At 36.3% G+C, this 19,200-nt stretch overlaps 1 protein-coding gene across 4 annotated transcripts in view; it reads left to right on the top strand.

Moving 5' to 3' along the window:
- Positions 1–19,200, top strand: part of LOC121314391 (thymocyte selection-associated high mobility group box protein TOX-like) — a 108,688-nt gene that overhangs the window by 43,591 nt on the left and 45,897 nt on the right. For 2 of the 4 annotated variants that reach the window (XM_041247587.1, XM_041247586.1), the window contains exons 2-3: positions 13,866–13,931; positions 16,377–16,484. In XM_041247587.1, coding sequence (XP_041103521.1) covers positions 13,866–13,931; positions 16,377–16,484 — 174 coding nt within the window. The remainder of the gene's footprint in view (positions 1–13,865; positions 13,932–16,376; positions 16,485–19,200) is intronic. The other 2 variants (XM_041247590.1, XM_041247589.1) reach the window with 1 other exon arrangement.

Genomic DNA, 19,200 nt, shown 5'->3' with positions numbered 1-19,200 from the left:
TATTATATATATATATTATATTATAGATATATATATATATATAATATATATATATATATAATATATATATAAGCAAGGAAAAGCGTCTGTGCACGCCAATGTTTAACCTCTGCGAGATGCCGACCATAAGGCTATGGTATTGTAGTGAAAAAGGTTAACGCAGGGAGGTGCATCACACAAGACGAGGCAATCCACACACAGGTGGAGGGCAGGTGCGAACCCGGGACCTCCCACACTAAAGCATAGCGCCGATACCACTGTACAAAAGAGCCGGCTCCCTTGCAAGTAGCGTATATCAGGCTCATGTCTTCGTGTGATTATGTCACCTACCAGCCCTGCTGCTGCCTTCCCCGTGCACGCTACAGTAGGTAGAAAAGAAAAAAAAAGTCTATGTGAACTCACAATTGCTTCTTCCAGTTTTCAAGGGAGGTACACCAAGACAGGTCTCACTCTCAAAAAATCAGCCAGGACCACTGTGATTTTATATTGAAAAAGGTTCTTGCATTAAAAACAAGCAAATGAAAATGAAGCAGCAAACAACACATTTTGACAACGTGTCTTCATCAGGTTCGCATTGATTTTCAATGGAAATGAAGGCGTTCCTTCTTAGTTGAGGCGACCTTCTAGTTTTCTCAATCCTCTGTCCTTCTCTTTATTTTTTCCTTTGGGGGAAGGCAAAGCTTGCTTCCCAGCCTTGGAGGCCGATCGATTTCTGTCTCACCTCAGCGAGGGTTGCTCTCCACGAGCCAACGGGAAAGCACGTTATCTCCCTAATGCCACAAACACATAGTTCCTATTTTCAAATCCCAGGGCTTATTACTCGCAGCCCTTGCTCCTGTTCCGTGAATATTTAAGAAAACTGTACTTTGAGATGTTTTCATAGGTGCAGTAGTTAATTTTGAAATAGTTTGGCTTCTGATGGGATTTTTGTGAGAAGTTCACAGTATGCTTGGAATGAGAAAGCCTGTACTGTACTGTATATAAAAACAGTTTTCATATGCAGTCAGGAGAATGGGTAAGCATGCTGCAAGGAAGTAAAACTAAATAATTAGGAAATATGAAAAGAAAAAAACATATGTAAGTTGGCCTTATACATTTGTGTATTTATAACAAGTTTACATGTACGTGGTTTGTTGCAATGGGCTTTTGTTCACTGATGTGTAATAGCAGTTGTTGAAGAACTGGTTGACGAATAGTGGCATTTTATAGACTGTTAGTGAGCCAGAAAAAGCAAATGGGATTTGTCCACTAATATGCCATTTTTTTCTGAAAAAAATAAAACCTATAAAATAACATATATCTGATGGAACCTGTCAAAATATCATAAAAATTGAAACAATGTAAAGGTTGTTTGAGAGTCTTGTCTCTTTTCCAACACACATTTTAAATAATTTAGAATGAAAATGGAGGCATTATGTTGAAGACAGCATTCTGTTCAATATTAAGCCCAAAACACAATTTAGGGCATTTTACCCTGCATACTTAACATTAAAAACACATTTGGAAGCCTGTTCCATATATATGTAAAGCATGCAGGTGTTTTCTTTTTGTTAATCATTTTCTCTATCAAACATTAATTTGATTTTAAATTTCAGTTTGTTAATTATTATTAAACACCAATTAAGATTTAATCTGTGTAGCATTAAATCTTTATTATAAGACTCCTGACGTTTTCAGTCTTATTAAATCCTAATTAGTAACTGCAACAATTAATTTGGCTTTAACTGACTGCATTTCTGTTCCAGGCAGTTTGTTCAAACAATTATTGAGATCTTGAGACAACAAATATCAATTCACTGACAGCATATAAACATTGGTAGGTGATGAAAACTCAGGAAGATGTGTTGCTGAGTAGAACGAGTTTTAAAGGTGCAATTACACTTACAACTCGGACCTGAGCTGGATTAAGGTCGGTCAGATTAAAAGATGCTTATCATTTGAGCCACCCATTTGCACTTGGGTATAGACCGTATGCAAACACATAGCCCCTGAACTGTAGTTCGTGCCTGATGATATCATATTGACTATCTCTTGAAGTCATTCCCCTCCTCAAATCACTGAGGCAGAAGTGTTTGAATCAACAACAAGACTGTCATTTGTATTACTTGTGTGTTTCTACTTTAAGATGGTCATTCCGTGCAAATCAAGATTTAATTTTGTCATCAGAAATGGAACGAAGCATTGAAAACTTGCATATAGGTACAGTCTACTTGTCAGACTTCAGTCAGGAAACTCATGGCGATAGATAAAATATTTATTACAGATAAAACACGATAACACACATTTATTATTATTCTACATTCTTGGATAACACTTTTAACATATAATACATCTTTGGCCTTGCCTCGGGAAACCCCCTGCCCATACATTTTTCTGCTGATAAGTGTAGATGTTGACTGTAGTCAAGCCACGCACAGGGGGCAGGATAGCTGCCCTCCCCCTTAGACAAAGCCAAAAAACAGGTGGAGGCTTGGGAGGAGGAGGCAAACTAACTTACAGCACGGAGGTAATGGATCAGGTAAGATTTTAATCCCTTCCCTGACAATCATTGGACGGTAATTACATTGTTAGCGATAAATTACTGCTATTTCGATTGACAATTGTTTGGTTATCGACACTTAATAAGATTGATTTGGTTGACTGATTAAAAGTGAGTTCCCTGGCTGAACCACCAATGTGCTTCATTTCTTAAAATTTCCACTTTCAAAATCTCTTCTTCAGGGGTGTGTGGCCATTTTAAGAAACAGGTGTCATTATATACATTTACACATCATTCTGACAGCTCCTCTTATATTTAAATGTAAACAATAACTCTCCTTTATTTTCTTGAAAAATACTTATTTGTGCTATTTAACTAAAGTGAAACATACTATTTTAATAGCTAAAAAGAAACATCTGTGACTTTCAACGGTGTACGTTCTCCCCCCAGAACTCAAGTTTATTCACCATATACCAGCAATGCATCATGGTACTGTCATTGATACAATAAAAAAAAAAAAAAAAAAAAAAATCTTTCATAAATCTAGGGGGGAATTCAGTCCTTTGTTTAAAGGTAAATTGCTGTTGGATCTGAAGCTAGTGCTTTATATATATATATATATATATATATATATATATATATATATATATATATATATATATATATATATATATATATATTCACATCACAGCACTTACCACAATGCACTTTACTTACATCACAGCACTTACCACAATGCACTTTTAAAAATAAAGCCTATACAAAACTTTCACAAGCTTGCAACCTTTCTTTTTCAAATTGTATCATTGTTATGTTAGTGCCGTGATGCATGTAAACAAGCGATATACTCAGGTCTAATGTTCGCTCCGTAATGATACTTCACTGTAATGATTTGTTTAATTCTAGATAGTGGTACCCATAAAACCGAACATTTCCTTAATAACGATGCATATCAAAATACGACCGCAGGCTAGTGTAAACTGGGTATTAGTAGAATGAATTTTCATTTTGTGGTTAAGGACAATAATCATGATGGTTATTTTTTTCTATTTCCACAAAAAAATAATAAAAAAATAAAATAAATCAGCATTCCAGCCTAGCACTGTACTGACCCTGCAAACCCATAATTAGCTTAGAGAACAGATGAGAGCTGTCTCCTGGCATAATAACACACAGAGCGCAGGCTTTACTTCCCTACCACAGTCACTATGTCCTAATTCTGTGTTTTTTTTTTTTCATTTTTTATTTGAAATAATGCTCATTATTTGAAAAGGTAGCCCATGCGATGTATTCTTAGAAAAATAGAAACCTTTCTTCAGTGCTATATTGTTAGTAGTACAACACTGCAGTACCTATATTTAGGGCTGTTTGTTTTCGGTGTGTTGATTGTGAAACAAGTTCACGTTAGTTTTTTCTCTCATAACTTGACTGATTTATTTTTATCCGAGAATTTTCTTATATAAAATATTACATATTGTATAATATAATATTACAATTGGTACGATCTGCAGTGCTCTTTTTTTCAATAGTCCCCTTGGCCTTCTGTCCCATACAACTTTCACCCACTCCTTCATTCCTCGTTCCTCCATCCATCCTTTATCAATAACTTTTACGATAACACTTTCAGCAATGTCCTTCTTTTGTAAATGAGCAGCGGGTTCAATTTTGTTCCTTCTGCGAGAACTTGCTCTCTGGTTTTATTGACAGTGCGATTGGGAGGCATATCAAAACACTTTGGAACTTCATCCATGTTTCCGATCGTACTTGTTTTTCTCTCTCATTTTAATAACAAAGCGCTGGAATTCCATCATTTTATTTTCATAATCGTGGGGCTTTTTTTTTGGGGGGGGGGGCAAAATCCACGTTCTATTCCTCAATGAAAGCCTTTCTCTTCTCATGAACCTGTTGCATCAGCTAAGACAGCCTGTAAAATGATATTTTCCAAGTTCATGAGCTACCTGAACAGCTTTCATTTGTATCGTGCTTTTGGAGACAGGGATATGGTTACATCGCTGCCCTTCAACCCACTCAGACACGATGTTTTCCACTTCTGACCATGAACTTGCTTTTCCTCTGTTAGTTCATTTTTCTTTTGTCATAGTTTTTAGTTGGAATTCTCTTTCAAATATTCTTTCAGCGCGGTGATTGTCATTCTTTTCGGCAAATTCCACAGCACGTCATTTTAACCCGGCTGTGTAGCGTTTTCTTTTTTTACCGAAGCCCCCAATTTCTCCATCGTAGCCTGTATTATTATCCTTATATGACAGCAGTATTATTACTGTACAACCAGAAAAACTGTATTATTTAACTGCGTTGCCAACTTCTATTGGTAGAAAGACACTAGACCCGCCTTAAAATGTCTTTAATTGGTGGAACTGGTGTAAAGGGTGGGGGTAGGTAAAGTATATGCATCAACTGCTAAATGACATTCACTAAACCTGTAGGAATAGTAGGGAGTTGGCGGATAGACAGGATCTAGGTCATTAGCTACAAATTGACAGTTGCTATAGGAACAGCAAGGAGTTGCATGGAATTATCTTTATTCAAGTATTATGTTTTAGCTAAGTATATTCTGCTTGAAACAAAGTTGGTAGATTATCACTAGATTTAATTTACAGTAGCAAAATTAGCTCTGTTGCATTAACATTACTGTCGTGTCTAAAATCTACCGACAAAGTCGCCTTAGAAATGTCCACAAACATCACATTCCGTTATTTGCATGTTGCACAAAGTGTTGCGAAGTATTTGAAACTAAAAGTTATCCTGATAACTTCCAAGTTTAATTTTGAAAGTCAGGCTCATTCTGTTGCTCAATCCTGACTTTAAAACTGTATAACCATTCAAATAGGGTCAACCCCCCCCCCCCGCTTTTTTTTTTTTAAATTTGAGGCCCTCCAACATATTGTAACATTTTGCATGCGTACGTTTCCAGGTTCGTCCCTCCCACCAAGTCGAGTTTACTGCTACTATATATATATATATATATATATATATATATATATATATATATATATATATATATATATATATGTATGTACTGTGAAATAAGAATAATCTGCACTGTTGGAGTACTGTAAATGTACTATAAATAACAACTGTGGGTTGATTGACACAAGTTACGACCACTCAGTTTATTGATATAATCATTGACAGTCTACTGTAGCCTGTCAGGCTCTGTTGACCTTGCAGTTACTTGCAGTTGACCTGCCCTTGTTTCAACTGCAAGTAAATCCAGTACACTGGAACTTGAAAAAGCTAAAAACAAAATGTATTTAGCTATTTTTTGTTTGGAAAAAAACAAACAAACAAACAAACAAACAAACAAACAAACAAACAAAAAAAAAAACCACTAGTGTTGCATCCATACAGAAAAGCATGCTGCTTTGCATGAAAAGAGAATACAGCTGCATCAGGATTGTACAAGAGAAAAATATAGCAAGGGTGTAAGTACGAAACTTATAATACAGTATCGTATTAAAGTTTAACATCCTGTTTTTGTCTTGTTGAGCTGTTTTTAATACGTCAGTTTTGTGGGTATTAAATAGTTCTTACGCTTGGTACATATATCAGTGTTTTACTTTATTCATTTTTTCCTCCAAGTACCCCCGTCTGCTAAATTCATTTAGTTGATATTCAATGTGACCAAGGGGTTGTTGGGATTTAATATGTTTTAAATGTTTGATTAGAGATAGGGTTTTTGCATTTCTTTACTGGGTATATACTATATATATATATAGTACATCTACTATAAGATGGAGCTCTAAGATGAAAATAATCTGCTCGGAATACAGTCAATTTATCATTTGGATGTGGTCAAGGGGATATAGTAAAATTAAATACAGCTTACATGATTTATTTTGGTACCATGGGCAATGATTACACTATGTAACACAATTTTTGTTCCTGGGTAGTAAGTGTTATTGTATTTACAGTATAATCGTAAATCTCAAAAAACTACTCACTTCTAAATCTTTTGTAGTCATCTTTGTATTACTTTAGTATAAATACATGTTAATTTGGATTCATATGTTGTTTTTTTTTCTGACTTTATGTGAACGAAAAGACACACATTTGCCCGTTTTCCCCATTGGAAATAGTGATATTTTGAAATATCACTGTCCTGGTCACAAAAGCAAAGTTTGTGGGGAATAATAGCCATTTTCTATACTTTTGAGGCATAAGCAATTAGGAAATAACACTTACTACCCAGGAACAAAAAAAAAAAAAAAAAATTGTTACACGGTGTTATAAGGGTGTATTTGAAACAGAATGGATGTGCTTTCTAAACACTGGATAGAAAATTAATAATTTCATAATTGATTAATTTCCAGTAATTGCTTTACATTTGGGTTTACACTTTGTACAAAAGCAATAGAGGTGTTTGTGTTTTTGTTGGGACACCATGACACAGCTGGGACTGCTTTTATCACTGTGTTTAAAAATTCTTCTGAACAAAACTGGTACCATCTTTCAAGCAGCCTTTTGATGGAAGTTGATGTACCCATGACCATTGGCCATACAGCCACTATTATACAGTTCTGCATTTGTCAGAAAAGGCAGTTCTGATTAGGAGATATAAAAATATACTTAACATAAAAATGCACACCTGATACATGAGCTTTAATAGGAGTTTAAAATTATATTGTACAAAACATAATCACTCAGTATTCAATGCTCGATTTTTCTTGTTTAATTTTCTTAGCATGACTTTTGTTAAAATGACTGATACATTTGTCCAGAAATAGATATCCTGTTGATAAGAACACAAAGTGCTGGCTAATATAAAGTGGTTATCTTCATGGGGTTTCAACAGGAAATAATAACATGTGAACAGGAGATTCACCAGTAGCATCAAATCAGCTATCCTTTAGGCTCTAATGAACCAGATACAGAATAAGCACCGGTAATGTCTATTGAACATTGAATGAAGCTTATTCGTAGTTAGCATAAGATACATTCTCCAGTTTCTAAATAATGATGTCATCTCATTATACTACTCTGTGCCGTAGAGGTTCATTTTTTAAAGCTTGTGGGGGACACCCAGAATCCTTTCCTCTCCCTCTCTTCCCGATAGTCCTGCCTAGAACTGTTCAAGATTAAGTCACATGTGATAATTGGGGGTATAGTTTTGAACACCACAGTGACAGTGATATTTACATAAGGGAATTGGGTTTGGATCACTGTTGCAGAAAACAAGAGGTTTAAAATGCATGCACTATTACTAGTAACACCAGTAGGCCAAAACTGAACTTCAATAGAGTAAACTGAACTAAAAAGTGTCTTCTTGTCTTTGTTTCAAAAGGAAACGTTTCTTTCAACCTTTCCTGATTGGGATAAAAATCCTGAAAATCCTGATTTTAACCAGCGAGAAACAAAGGCCCTTGTGCTTCCCAAAAATCATTTACGGTGACTCAACTAGCTCTCCATGCTTGCAGTGGAGCCTGCTGCTTTCTAAACCACTCTCGCCAGTATTTCACTTTTAGTTTGTTACAAACTCCAGGGTTTATATAACCTACAAAGCCACCGAGAGGGAGCTCTGTGTGGAGACTGAGTGTTTTCATTTTATCTCTGTACACAGCACAGCAAGGCCTGTCAGGGGTATGTAGTTTAACAACAGCTCCCTGTATCTCCATCATGTAGCAAATTCCTGCTGGAACGAGTCTGTTTCATTGATTACAGCCTGAGGGCACATTCAAAATGCTGGAGGCATATCACCATCATTGAAAAGATTCAGTCTTACAACTTTAAAGAACTTTGTTAATTAATAGCTTAAAATACATATAAGATGTATGCGTTTTGACTTTTCCCATGGAATGTAAAATATAATGAATTAAGATCATTTTATTTAAAAATGATCCCAACCAGTATAGAGAGGGTAATGCAGTGTAGTAGGTTCCTGGAGTGGGAAGTCTCTTTTAATGAGCCTTGTGTGGCAAACTTTTATTTTTAGCTTTGTTTAGTTTAGTTTTTTTTGTTAAAGCGGACACTAGGGCTACCATTGCTGGTACCCTAGTGGCAGCACCTGTGTTAATAAATCTGCGTGCCTGTGCCCAATGCTCTGTGTCTGACTTATTATTATTCAGTGACGACCCACACACGTTTTTTTCACCCTAGCTACTTGTTATTAGGGTTCTGTATGGTAACACATAAGGCAAACTCTTGGCTTAGCCTTGTAGCATTCTGGTCGTTCTGCAATCTTGCCCTTGCAACAGCTTTGGTACTCTCACCCATATGGTAATGGTTACATTTCATATTTGAATGGGAACGTTAGGTTATTATCATAATCCTGGTTCCCTGAAATGTAAATATAACCATAAACCAAGGTCACTGTGTCTGGGTTTGCAGCAGGCTTGAAAGAAAAATTACATGGATGTCTGTGAGCACAGTACTTTTATACCCTCAGGGGCAGGCCATGACTGCGTCACAGGCTCTCCGAGCAGCTTTGATATATCTTATTCAAGTTTTGGGGTCTTTAGGAGGTAAATACCCTAATGGTAATGGTTATGTTTCTATTCCAGGGAACCAAGGTTATGGTGATAACGTTTTATTGTATATCAGTCTACTGTACTGGTCTTTGCTAGGAGCACTGCTGCGAACTAGATTCTGTGTCCCATTTGGGTGTAATTAACCTCAATATAAATGCATAAATAATAACTTGTCATAAGACATTCAAGTTTTAGAGGTTTAAACTCCTTGTTTCTTTTACTGTTTTACTAGTAATTAAGGATCCCTGTAAGGGGAGCTTGTATAAGCTTGTTGCTGCACTGTAATATCATAAACCTGATAAACCAGAAACTTAATATTTTCAGTATTGTGGCAACTCTAGTAGCAATATTTAATGGCACCCTACATTTTGACATAAGATGGACACTATATGATAAAGACCCTATGTTTCCAGTGGTTCTCTTGATCAAGTTCTATACGTTTGTGTCGTACAACAAAAATTAACCCTTTCCTGACATTTTTTTTGTAAAGCTGCCCTGCCACAATGTCAAAATCTTGTATGCCAGAAACCGTTTGAGATACTGACTTCATATTTGCGAGGTTAAATAAACCTTTCATGTGAAAAATGTTGTTGGTCATGAAATTGACCTCTGACCTAATATAACTGATAAGGTGAGGTCATGTGACTTTTAAAGTTACAGCATAGAGGCACTTTGAGTTGTTGTCTTAATCTTTGGTGCATAGCTGTATTCTTACTAAGGTTCCATTACCAGCATTTTCCAGTAAAAAAAAAAAAAAAAAAAAAAAAACATTTTTATAGCACCTTTAGCCAAGGCACTTTACAAATTTTTAACAAAAATGGTAATCAAGAGAATTGTGTGAAGAAAGATTTTATTGGGGTAGGATGGTGATGATGATTTGCTTTAGGATTGCAGAGGGCATGAGGCTAGTGTCAGGGTTGGGGCAAGCAGGGTCATAACAGGCAGTCAGGGACCAGGAGTATCAATAGGATGGGCTAGGGAGAAGAGATGCGTTTTGAGAGAGGAGCGGAAACTATGTAGTGTAGGTAACTGTTTTATGACTAGTGGGAGTTTATTCCAATGTAGCAGAGGAAGAAAGGAAAAGGAATAGAAAAAGGATTGGGCACAGGACGAGGGTGGGACCGAGTGGGACAATGGGGATTGGGAGTGTAAGGAACGTGAGGGAATGTAGTAGGTGACTAGTGCAGCCACATAAGGTGGTGCAAGACCATGGAGAGATTTGTACACACGGGTAAGGAATTTGAACAGGCAACAATAATAGACAGGGAGCCAGTGTAGCCGGAGTAGAGGGGAGGTGTGGGATGAGCGGGGGAGGTTAAATACGATATGGGCAGAGCCGTTTTGAATTTGTTGTAATGGTACCAAGGCTCAGGAGGGGGAGCCAAGGAAGGATTTACAGTAGTCGAGGCGGTGAAGGTGAGAGAGTGGACCTGAAGTTTAGTAGCAGAAAAAGAAATGGAGGGGTTGTTGATGTTGAATAGGGGGAAACAACAGGTGCGTATTATGGCTGAGATATGGTGGTCAGCAAGGGAGAGGGTAGAGTCGAAGATGACGCAGAGGTTACGAGCAGAGGGATAGAATGAGGGACAAGAGAGGGAATGAGATGGTGGGGCAGGGTGGGGGAGAAGAGGAGGAAGGGAAGAAAAGGATTTCAGTTTTTGATGGGTTGATGCACGCCATCTAAGACTGGATAGTAGCCAAGCATGCTGATATATGGGCGGCAAGGTCGGGGGTAAAGGGTTGGGTGTCATCAGCAAAGAAATGATGGGGGAAGTTGAATGAGGAAAAAAAAGCTTCAAGGGTTGAGGTACAGAGAGAATAGCAGGGGTCTGAGAACAGAGCCCTGGGGGAAAGTGCATTGCTTAGAATACAGACCACATGGTTTGATATAGTTTTTTATAGTTAGTACAGTAATGCTCTTTGATTCTATCAATAGTTTCCAGTGCCAAATTGTTTTTAACCTTTGTTTATATCACTTTTTCACATTTAGATTTTATTTCATGTTTATAAAACTTTTAATCTGATATGAAATACACTTTAGATCAGGGGTCTCCAACCTGTTAATCTTGACTAATTAAGCCAGTAATTGGTTCAATTAAGTAACTGAGAGATTGGTTGAAATGAAAGCCAGCAACCACAGTAGCTGTTTAGGACCAGGGTGGAGACCCCTGCTTTAGATTATGCTACTGGGGATACTTTTGTATTTGTTCCCGAAAACCCCCATTTCTAGTTTTATTGCACATCAGTGTTTAGGGGTGAACAGTAACAATAATCTCCACTGATATTATCCCATTGGCCTTGTAAGTAAAACGTTATACAGTTAATAAAAAATATTTTAATATGGTAATACCCAAGTGGCTCACCGAGTAAAGACACAACCTCATAGAGTGCAGGTTGAGCCATGCAGTTACAGGAGGGCAGGTTTGTGTCCTAAATGGGTAGTGAATGTCTACATTCTCCACTGCTAAGTTAGGCTTCATATTTAGCATTATTTTGTGAAGTCAACTTTAAATTTGAAACATTTTATTTAATTTTTTTAATACATTCTTTTAACTTTTAGCTCTCTTTTTCATGTATGTGTGTAGAGATATTTAATCTGTTATATTTGTTTGTTTATAATTTGGGATGTAAGTTAAAAGAATATATGATAAATGTACTGTTCAAGCACATTGATAGATCGTAGAAAATAAAATATCTACCGCCTATTGCATCGTAAAGCTTTTATGCTTTAAAGGGATCCAAGTGAGAGGTGTTTTTTTATTTATTTTGTACTGTATGTATGGCTCACAGATTTTGTGTTACATGAACAGGTTGCTATAGCTCCCACAGAGCCTAAACGTCACCTATAAAAAACCATGAGCGTGAAGCTTCAATTAAGTTTTAATTTTGGTGGCAAGCACATCCAAGATGTCTTTCCTGAATCTCATTGTATTTGTGTTTTATACGCTCTCCTGCTGATTTATTGCAGTCAGTGGCTAGCAAGTGTATCTGTTATCAGTTAACAAGGAAACTGACAGGACAGCCTCTTTGTTCGTAATTGTTAGTTTTTTTGTATGCATTATTGATGAACTGAGCCTTATCTGTCAGCTTCTACACTGTGAATGTGATAAAGCTGTATCCTAATTCTGCTAATGCACTTACGGTTTCAATAAAGCACTGGCAAGCTCTGCTTCATGGGACAAATCCGACTTTTTAAAAAATGTGAAACATGTGCAATGATAGCTTTTAAACTTAGTCTATAACCAAAAAATAAACCTGTTCATCTTTAAGGCAATTCAATAAGTTCTCTGTATATGGAAACCATGTTGTTTAAAATGTGAAATCTCTTACTTTAAATGTCTAGTTAGTGAACCACGAGTAGGTTTTCTTTTCTGTATCCTGGTAACTGTATGATTTATATGACTGAATCGAGTGGATCGGATACACTTGCTTTGATTTAATTTCTTCAAATAATTTTTTTTTTAGTTGAAACAAAATTCCATGTAACCACTGTCATGTATATATATTATATATATATATATATATATATATATATATATATATATATATATATATATATATATATATATATATCATTTTGCATTGTTATGTGTTCAGTTTTGTTTTTGAGATTTTAGAAACATTGTATACAAATGTGAATTGTTTTATATACAGTATATACATCTTCTTGGCACACATAATATTCCCCCAAAAATATGGGGGGGGGGGGGGGGGGGGGGGGGGGGGGGTATTCACTGGAACCACAACTTGCAAATGATTTTATTATTTCATGAACTGCTTGACTTGTATCCTGTTATAACAGTACATCTGGTTTTTGTTGTTGTTAACATACATGGTATGCTTTTTGCTTCATGCTTGTTGCATCAGTTTTCTATAGAGAAAATGGATCTGCATTCACCTAGGGTTTTAAAAGAGCTCAATCACTTGATTTCTAATAGAACTCTGATGTGGGTCCCTGTTGTGATATTGCAATCACTACTGACATCGTCTTTGGATATTAATCAGTCCTGACTTTAATAAGTGGGGAGGCTAGACAACAAAACCTGCTATTATTGCTTTGATTGAAGGTTATAGAAGTGTGTGGAATAAATACAGAATCCCAGACCATTGTGAGGATACAGAAAATTCCTAAGAATGGGTGGGATTCTGAAGTGTTAGCCAATAGCAATACAGTAGAACTTGGAAAGGTTATACTGTATGGTTCGAAACTATATGAAATAAGACGCTAAACACAAGCCACCCACGGTACACGGTTAACACAGATCAGTATGGTTATTGCTCTGTGATTATTTTACAAGTCAAATACTTTTATTTTTTCTTTTACAAAATTACACATAAGCTTAGCCTCCGTAACCTCTTATGATGAGCCTCCACTGCTGGAATACATTCTGCTGCTTTACAGATTTGCTTAGAATGGTGTACATGAAAATATACAAAAAAAAAAAAAAAGTTAAATTGAGTTTTCCCTGATTTCTGACATATCAAGATCTGAAGTAGCACTATATCACAACACACTTTAGATCTTTCTATGTTACCCTATGCCCTTGCCTTTTGTCAGAACCAGGGCAATTCATTTAGCAGTTCATTTGGGCTAATAGCAACATGCATTATGCACAGAGTGAGCCATTTTGTTTCATAACAGATTGTAAACGAAAAGTGCATTCATTTCTTCCCTGTCTTAGTAATTACTAGTGCACTAATTACTCCCAAATCACTGACATCCAGGGCCAATAAGGATGGGAACAGGCACATCAAACACAGCTTGCACAAAAGCTATGACAAAGACTCCCAACAAAGACCAAATTCAGCATTAATATGTTTTTGGGTGCTCTGCACTCTGTCCCTTTTTTGGGGGGAAGGCTTATAAAGATGTATTATTCTGTTTGTTATTCTGTTTGCAGATTGACGGTGAAAACATGTACATGAGCATGACAGAGCCGAGCCAGGACTTTGTGCCAGCGAGCCAGGTGGGTTAATTAATCTTCTCTGCCTTCTTTCTATTTGTAATTAAACAAATTGAAAGGGATGCATTGCAAAGTAGCAGCGCTGTCAGTAGCTGCCATAGTCCGGAGTAATTATAATTTATAAACAAAGCATTTAAGCCTAGTTTCAAGTTATTTAGATGGATCTGATAAAGCAGAGTGGTTGGCCTGGTCCTGAAAGAGGCAACATTTTTCTTCTCTGGGAAACCAGCAGCTGGTAAACAGTCTGACACATCCCCCCCCGCCACCCCCCTTCCCGCCTATACATTTGTTATAACCTCAACTTGCAATTTTTATTGGTTAAGCATACATCATTTAAGTAAAATAAATAAATGCTGATCACCGTGATGTTATTGGGACTATATTGAATGAAAAATCGGTATGATTTTTTTGATGATAACTACTTTCTATCAGAAACTGATAAATCAGTGTCATCTTTTGTCTTTTTTTTTCACCTCTCACAATTAGTGCACACAACTTTAAGCATATGCTTAGAATCAACACTAATGGAGCCACGGTTTAAGGACAGGATTTATTATATTAGTGGAAAAGACTGCATTATGAAGTAATATTTTGGTTAATATACAGGGAAGATGCAACCTTACAATAAACACAAAAAGTTACAGAATAATAAACAAAACTTCCTGTATGCACATAAGCATAGCTGTAAGCACAAGGCACCAGAAAAAAAAGTTTCAAGCACTAGGAAAATGACAATAATAGTCCCAGACAAACAGATAAAAGAAGCAAAATAAAAATAAAAAAAAAGCAAAAACATTTTTATTGTAATGCTGATAGTGCAATCATGCTTATACATATCTGTAAGCATTTTCTTCTTCTTCTTCTTCTTCTTCTTCTTCTTCTTCTTCTTCTTCTTCTTCTTCTTCTTCTTCTTCTTTTTCTTCTTAGTTTGTCTAGAAATCAAGTAATATAGCACTACTCATTTCCTGTACTTTTTACAGACTTTGTACTGTAACCTTTATGGCCAAAAATAAATAAATAAATAAAAGGAATTAATTGCCCTATAATGTAGTATAGTGTCTCAAAGAGAATCTGCACTTCAATTCATGGTTACAGAACTGAAGAATAAAGAATCAGGTCAGTGTTTTATGTAGCATACATTAAACTAAATGCCAGGTCCTTCTATGTAGCAGCACATGCCGAAGCTTTTTTTTTTTTTTTTTTTTTTTTTTTTAAACGGTTCAGCATAAACAGTTTAGTCTGGTTTTCCTTTACTATAAATTGTGTCATTTAACTATTTCCCTACTTGTAATGCATTATACATATAAACACTTTAATGTAGGTTTACAAGTTGGGAAAGACTTAATGAAAAGCAAATGTTTAATCGGGGGGAATAAAACATGCCTTAATAAACTGCGCATATTTTTTTGTGTAACAGATATAGCACAGCATAGAAAATTGAAGGGTCAGATAAAAGTGACACATTTTCATTATTTCAAGATATGTTTTCTTACCAGTCTTGAGATTTAATATAAAATAAAACCAATTAAGTCTGTATATATACTGCTGATGCGTACTTTCTGAACACAATAATAAGAGAAACTGAAAACACATTTACACATACTGTACATGCATTATAAACCTAATTTCAGAAAACCTCTAGAAGTAGACCAAACCTAACGGTACCCTCAATAAACCCTGGTTTAAGTGTTTGCCTGTTTTCTATAGTGAAGTGGGCACACACACACAGACGCGACAGTGGAAAACAAACATAGTTGAGCATTAATCAGTAAAATATTATAAAACCACAAGGTGCATGTGTCAATACTTCATCACTTCAGGGTGCCATGGTGCTGTATTCTGACTTAACATTTGCTGAAGCCAGCTTTGTTCTGGAAAGACCATTGTACATACTGAATAACAGATCATGTCAAGCACCCACAGAGACAGATTAAATCCCACTGAGCCAGATAAACACTGTTCATGAACTCCACTGAACACCGTTTGAGACAGTGGCAATACAGGAGGCACCTGCTGCTTATGTCAACATGTTTGCCTCCAAAAGCTGACCGACTGTGGCACGGGTCTGGTACTGTGGTTCTGCCTAAGGACTCAAATCCCCAGCTCAGCTATTCAGTTACATTGAAGACATTTAAACTTCCAGTCCTCTCCCATCCCTTTCAAGCTATAAACTGAGTATATTCAAAACACCACACAGAGTAAAATGCATCCTCCAGGTTACTGTAGGCAGGTCTTTCATATGCAATTTTATAATCTCACTGTTTCAGTTTCACGACATTGTAGGTTTTAAAATTGTTTTGTTGGTTTGGTGCTTTTAATTTGTAAAGCCTTTAAGATAAAGTTCATTTAAATAGAGGAGGCAGAGTGGAATACTGTTTAGGGTTAATGGGAAACGGGTGAACCTGCTTTAACATTCTAGCTTATCCATTCACTTACATTTCACTTCAGTTCCGTGTGCCTGACAGTCCCACCCAGCTGCAACAAAATACGAAACAAACAGGAGCACACTGGAAAAGAGATGTGGCACCACAGTTGGACTATCCTCGACTATCCTGGGTAAATAATTTCTAAATCAAACACAATGAAAATATGTCCTGTAACTTTTAAAAACTGTTTGCACTGTATGTTAATGTTTGGGATTATGCAAATAACATCATACATTATTCTGAAGCTAGTTTAATGTTTGTGGGAACAGATTTAAAAAAAAAATAAAAAATCTCTTTTGTATATTGTTACAGTCACAGAGAAGCAGTCTTATCTCACATGGCTGACTGCTGTCGGCAGCCTGGTATATTAGTCTGAGATTTAATCCTAAAAGTGTCAAATGTATTGATGGGTTTAAACAACACAGGATTGTCTCATTTAGGCCCTGAGGGTCTTAAAGTGCAACTAATTGCATTTATTTGATACAATGAAGATGCAAATTCAATCAGTGATTGCAGCTGCAGAAAATATTTGTGCTTTGATTAACAGGTTTTATCAACAGTCATAACAATGCATGTTTGAATAGCATGCTACATTGATATGGTGGCTGTAGAAATAATTTGCTAAACATAATTTATTGAAATGTATTTTTCATCTGTTATTTTCATAGCCTGCTTTTATAACGGGCTGTTGCTATAGACGATGACTGCTAAGCTACATGTGACTTTAGCATTTAGGATGAAAATGAAAATACATTTTAGGTAGATTGGACATTAATTTGTGTTTAAGTATGATAGTTTAAAAAAAAAAAAAAAAAAAGATGTTTACGTCAGGCAAACTCTCATTATCCATGTAAGGCATAGGAACTGGAAATTAAATTAACTGTCTCTTGGGTTTAATTATTGCAATGCAGAAAAATTGACATTTACAACACCTGTTCCAAGCCAGTTTATTTTTGCTCAAGCAGATTGCAGTTATGGTTGTGCATGTCCTGTAGGCCTCCCGATTAAACAAAATAACAGTTCTAGTAAACAACAAATGAAGCCGACATGTACAAGCATGCTAGATGAACAACAGCTCTTTTGCTTCTTGACTCCTTCCGTTGTGTCAAAACCAGAGGGAGTTAGGGTGATGTGGCGTCAACCAGGAAAGAAAAAAAAAAAAAAACTGACAAAAAGGTGTTTTCTCTGTCAGGTGCTTGTGTCTAAACTGTTTAGTGCAGAGACTTTGAAGCCAGGTAAAATTAAGAATAAATACAAAATATTAGTGAAAATGAAAGGTCAATTCTACCTTAATTTACCTATAATTTGCACATGCATATTATAAAATGCCTGTCAAGGTTATTACAATGTGGTGAACCTAACTACTTTTGCATATGAAAAAAAATGCTAAATATATTTATAGGCCTTTCGAGGTTTACATGTTCTTTATACTAAAGTTTAGTGTATTCATGTATTGCTAATGATAGGTCAATAAGGTGATCATATATTTAATGATATTTTATATTAACTGTAGAAGGCTATGCATTGTTGTTTTTTTCCATTAGCACCTGGCTCCTTCAGCTTTCAGCATCATATAATTATGCAACCAGATTTTGGGCAACCAGATACATTGCAGATGACTCGAATTGTCCTGGTAAACTATTTCACTCTGTGACACATCTGGATGCCTCTGGTAATCTAAGAAAACTTGCCTCGCAGCACTTCTTGAAAATGATCCTTTCTGTTCAATTTTAAAATCAGTACATGCTTTAGGGCTTATAGACACTGCTAAGTAGCAACATATGGCAGGCTACTGTTCTTGTGATGTCGCTGCAAGCAAACAGCATAATTCTGTACTTGTTAGGATTTTTAAACACAATAAGTACTGGATACCAGCCAGAAGTATGAATACCAAACATTAATGATATTCTCTGGAAATTCTCAAGGGCTGCTTGCCATCGTATCTTTCTTTAATATCTGTTATTAATAAAACCGATTTACCTTCTTTATGTGTATATGTTAAATATGCAAATATTGGTAGCTTTCTGCCTCACCTAGATTTAGCTGTAAGTCACTTTGTATTCTTTTGCAGTTTCTTTATGAGAGGAAACAAAAGTTAGAGCACAGACATAGCAATAAAAAGGTATGCCATTTTATAGTATTGATAAATGACTTTCCCTTATTGCTCGGGACAAGTGCACTCTCGGTCCTCAGGGGTCCGGTGCACTGTCGGAGCTCAGGGAACCGGTGCACTGTCGGTCCTCAGGGGTCCGGTGCACTGTCGGAGCTCAGGGGACCGGTGCACTGTCGGTCCTCAGGGGTCCGGTGCACTGTCAGAGCTCAGGGGACCGGTGCACTGTCGGTCCTCAGGAGTCCGGTGCACTGTCAGAGCTCAGGGGACCGGTGCACTGTCGGAGCTCAGGGGACCGGTGCACTGTCGGGGGCCAATTGTACTGTACAAACATGATTATTATATAGGACACAAACTTGAAAAAAAAGTAAAGTAACATGACCTGTCACCTTGAAATATAAAGCCATATTCATTTACCCCAGGCAAATTTTACTATAAAGGTTTTAATCCAAATTGTGAATTTAAAATAAAAAGTATTAGAAGCTGTAAAACAACATAGCATTCTTTATTTTATTAATATCATTTTACAGTTTGGAAAGTGGATAGCACAGAGACCACATATTGTACTGTATTTAATAACTTCAGTTTCTTAATGAAAAATATTCAGATTAGTATGATAAAAAATGACACCCTGCAATATAACTTGCAACTGATAAGACCATCAAATGATGGCTTGATATTTGGTGCAAAAACAGAGATTCTAGAATTTTTCTTGAAAGTAGGTAACTGCAATTTA

This window comes from Polyodon spathula, chromosome 4, assembly GCF_017654505.1.
Source record: "Polyodon spathula isolate WHYD16114869_AA chromosome 4, ASM1765450v1, whole genome shotgun sequence".
In the NCBI taxonomy this organism is placed as follows: domain Eukaryota; kingdom Metazoa; phylum Chordata; class Actinopteri; order Acipenseriformes; family Polyodontidae; genus Polyodon; species Polyodon spathula.
This window is presented reverse-complemented; position numbering and strand designations above follow the sequence as displayed.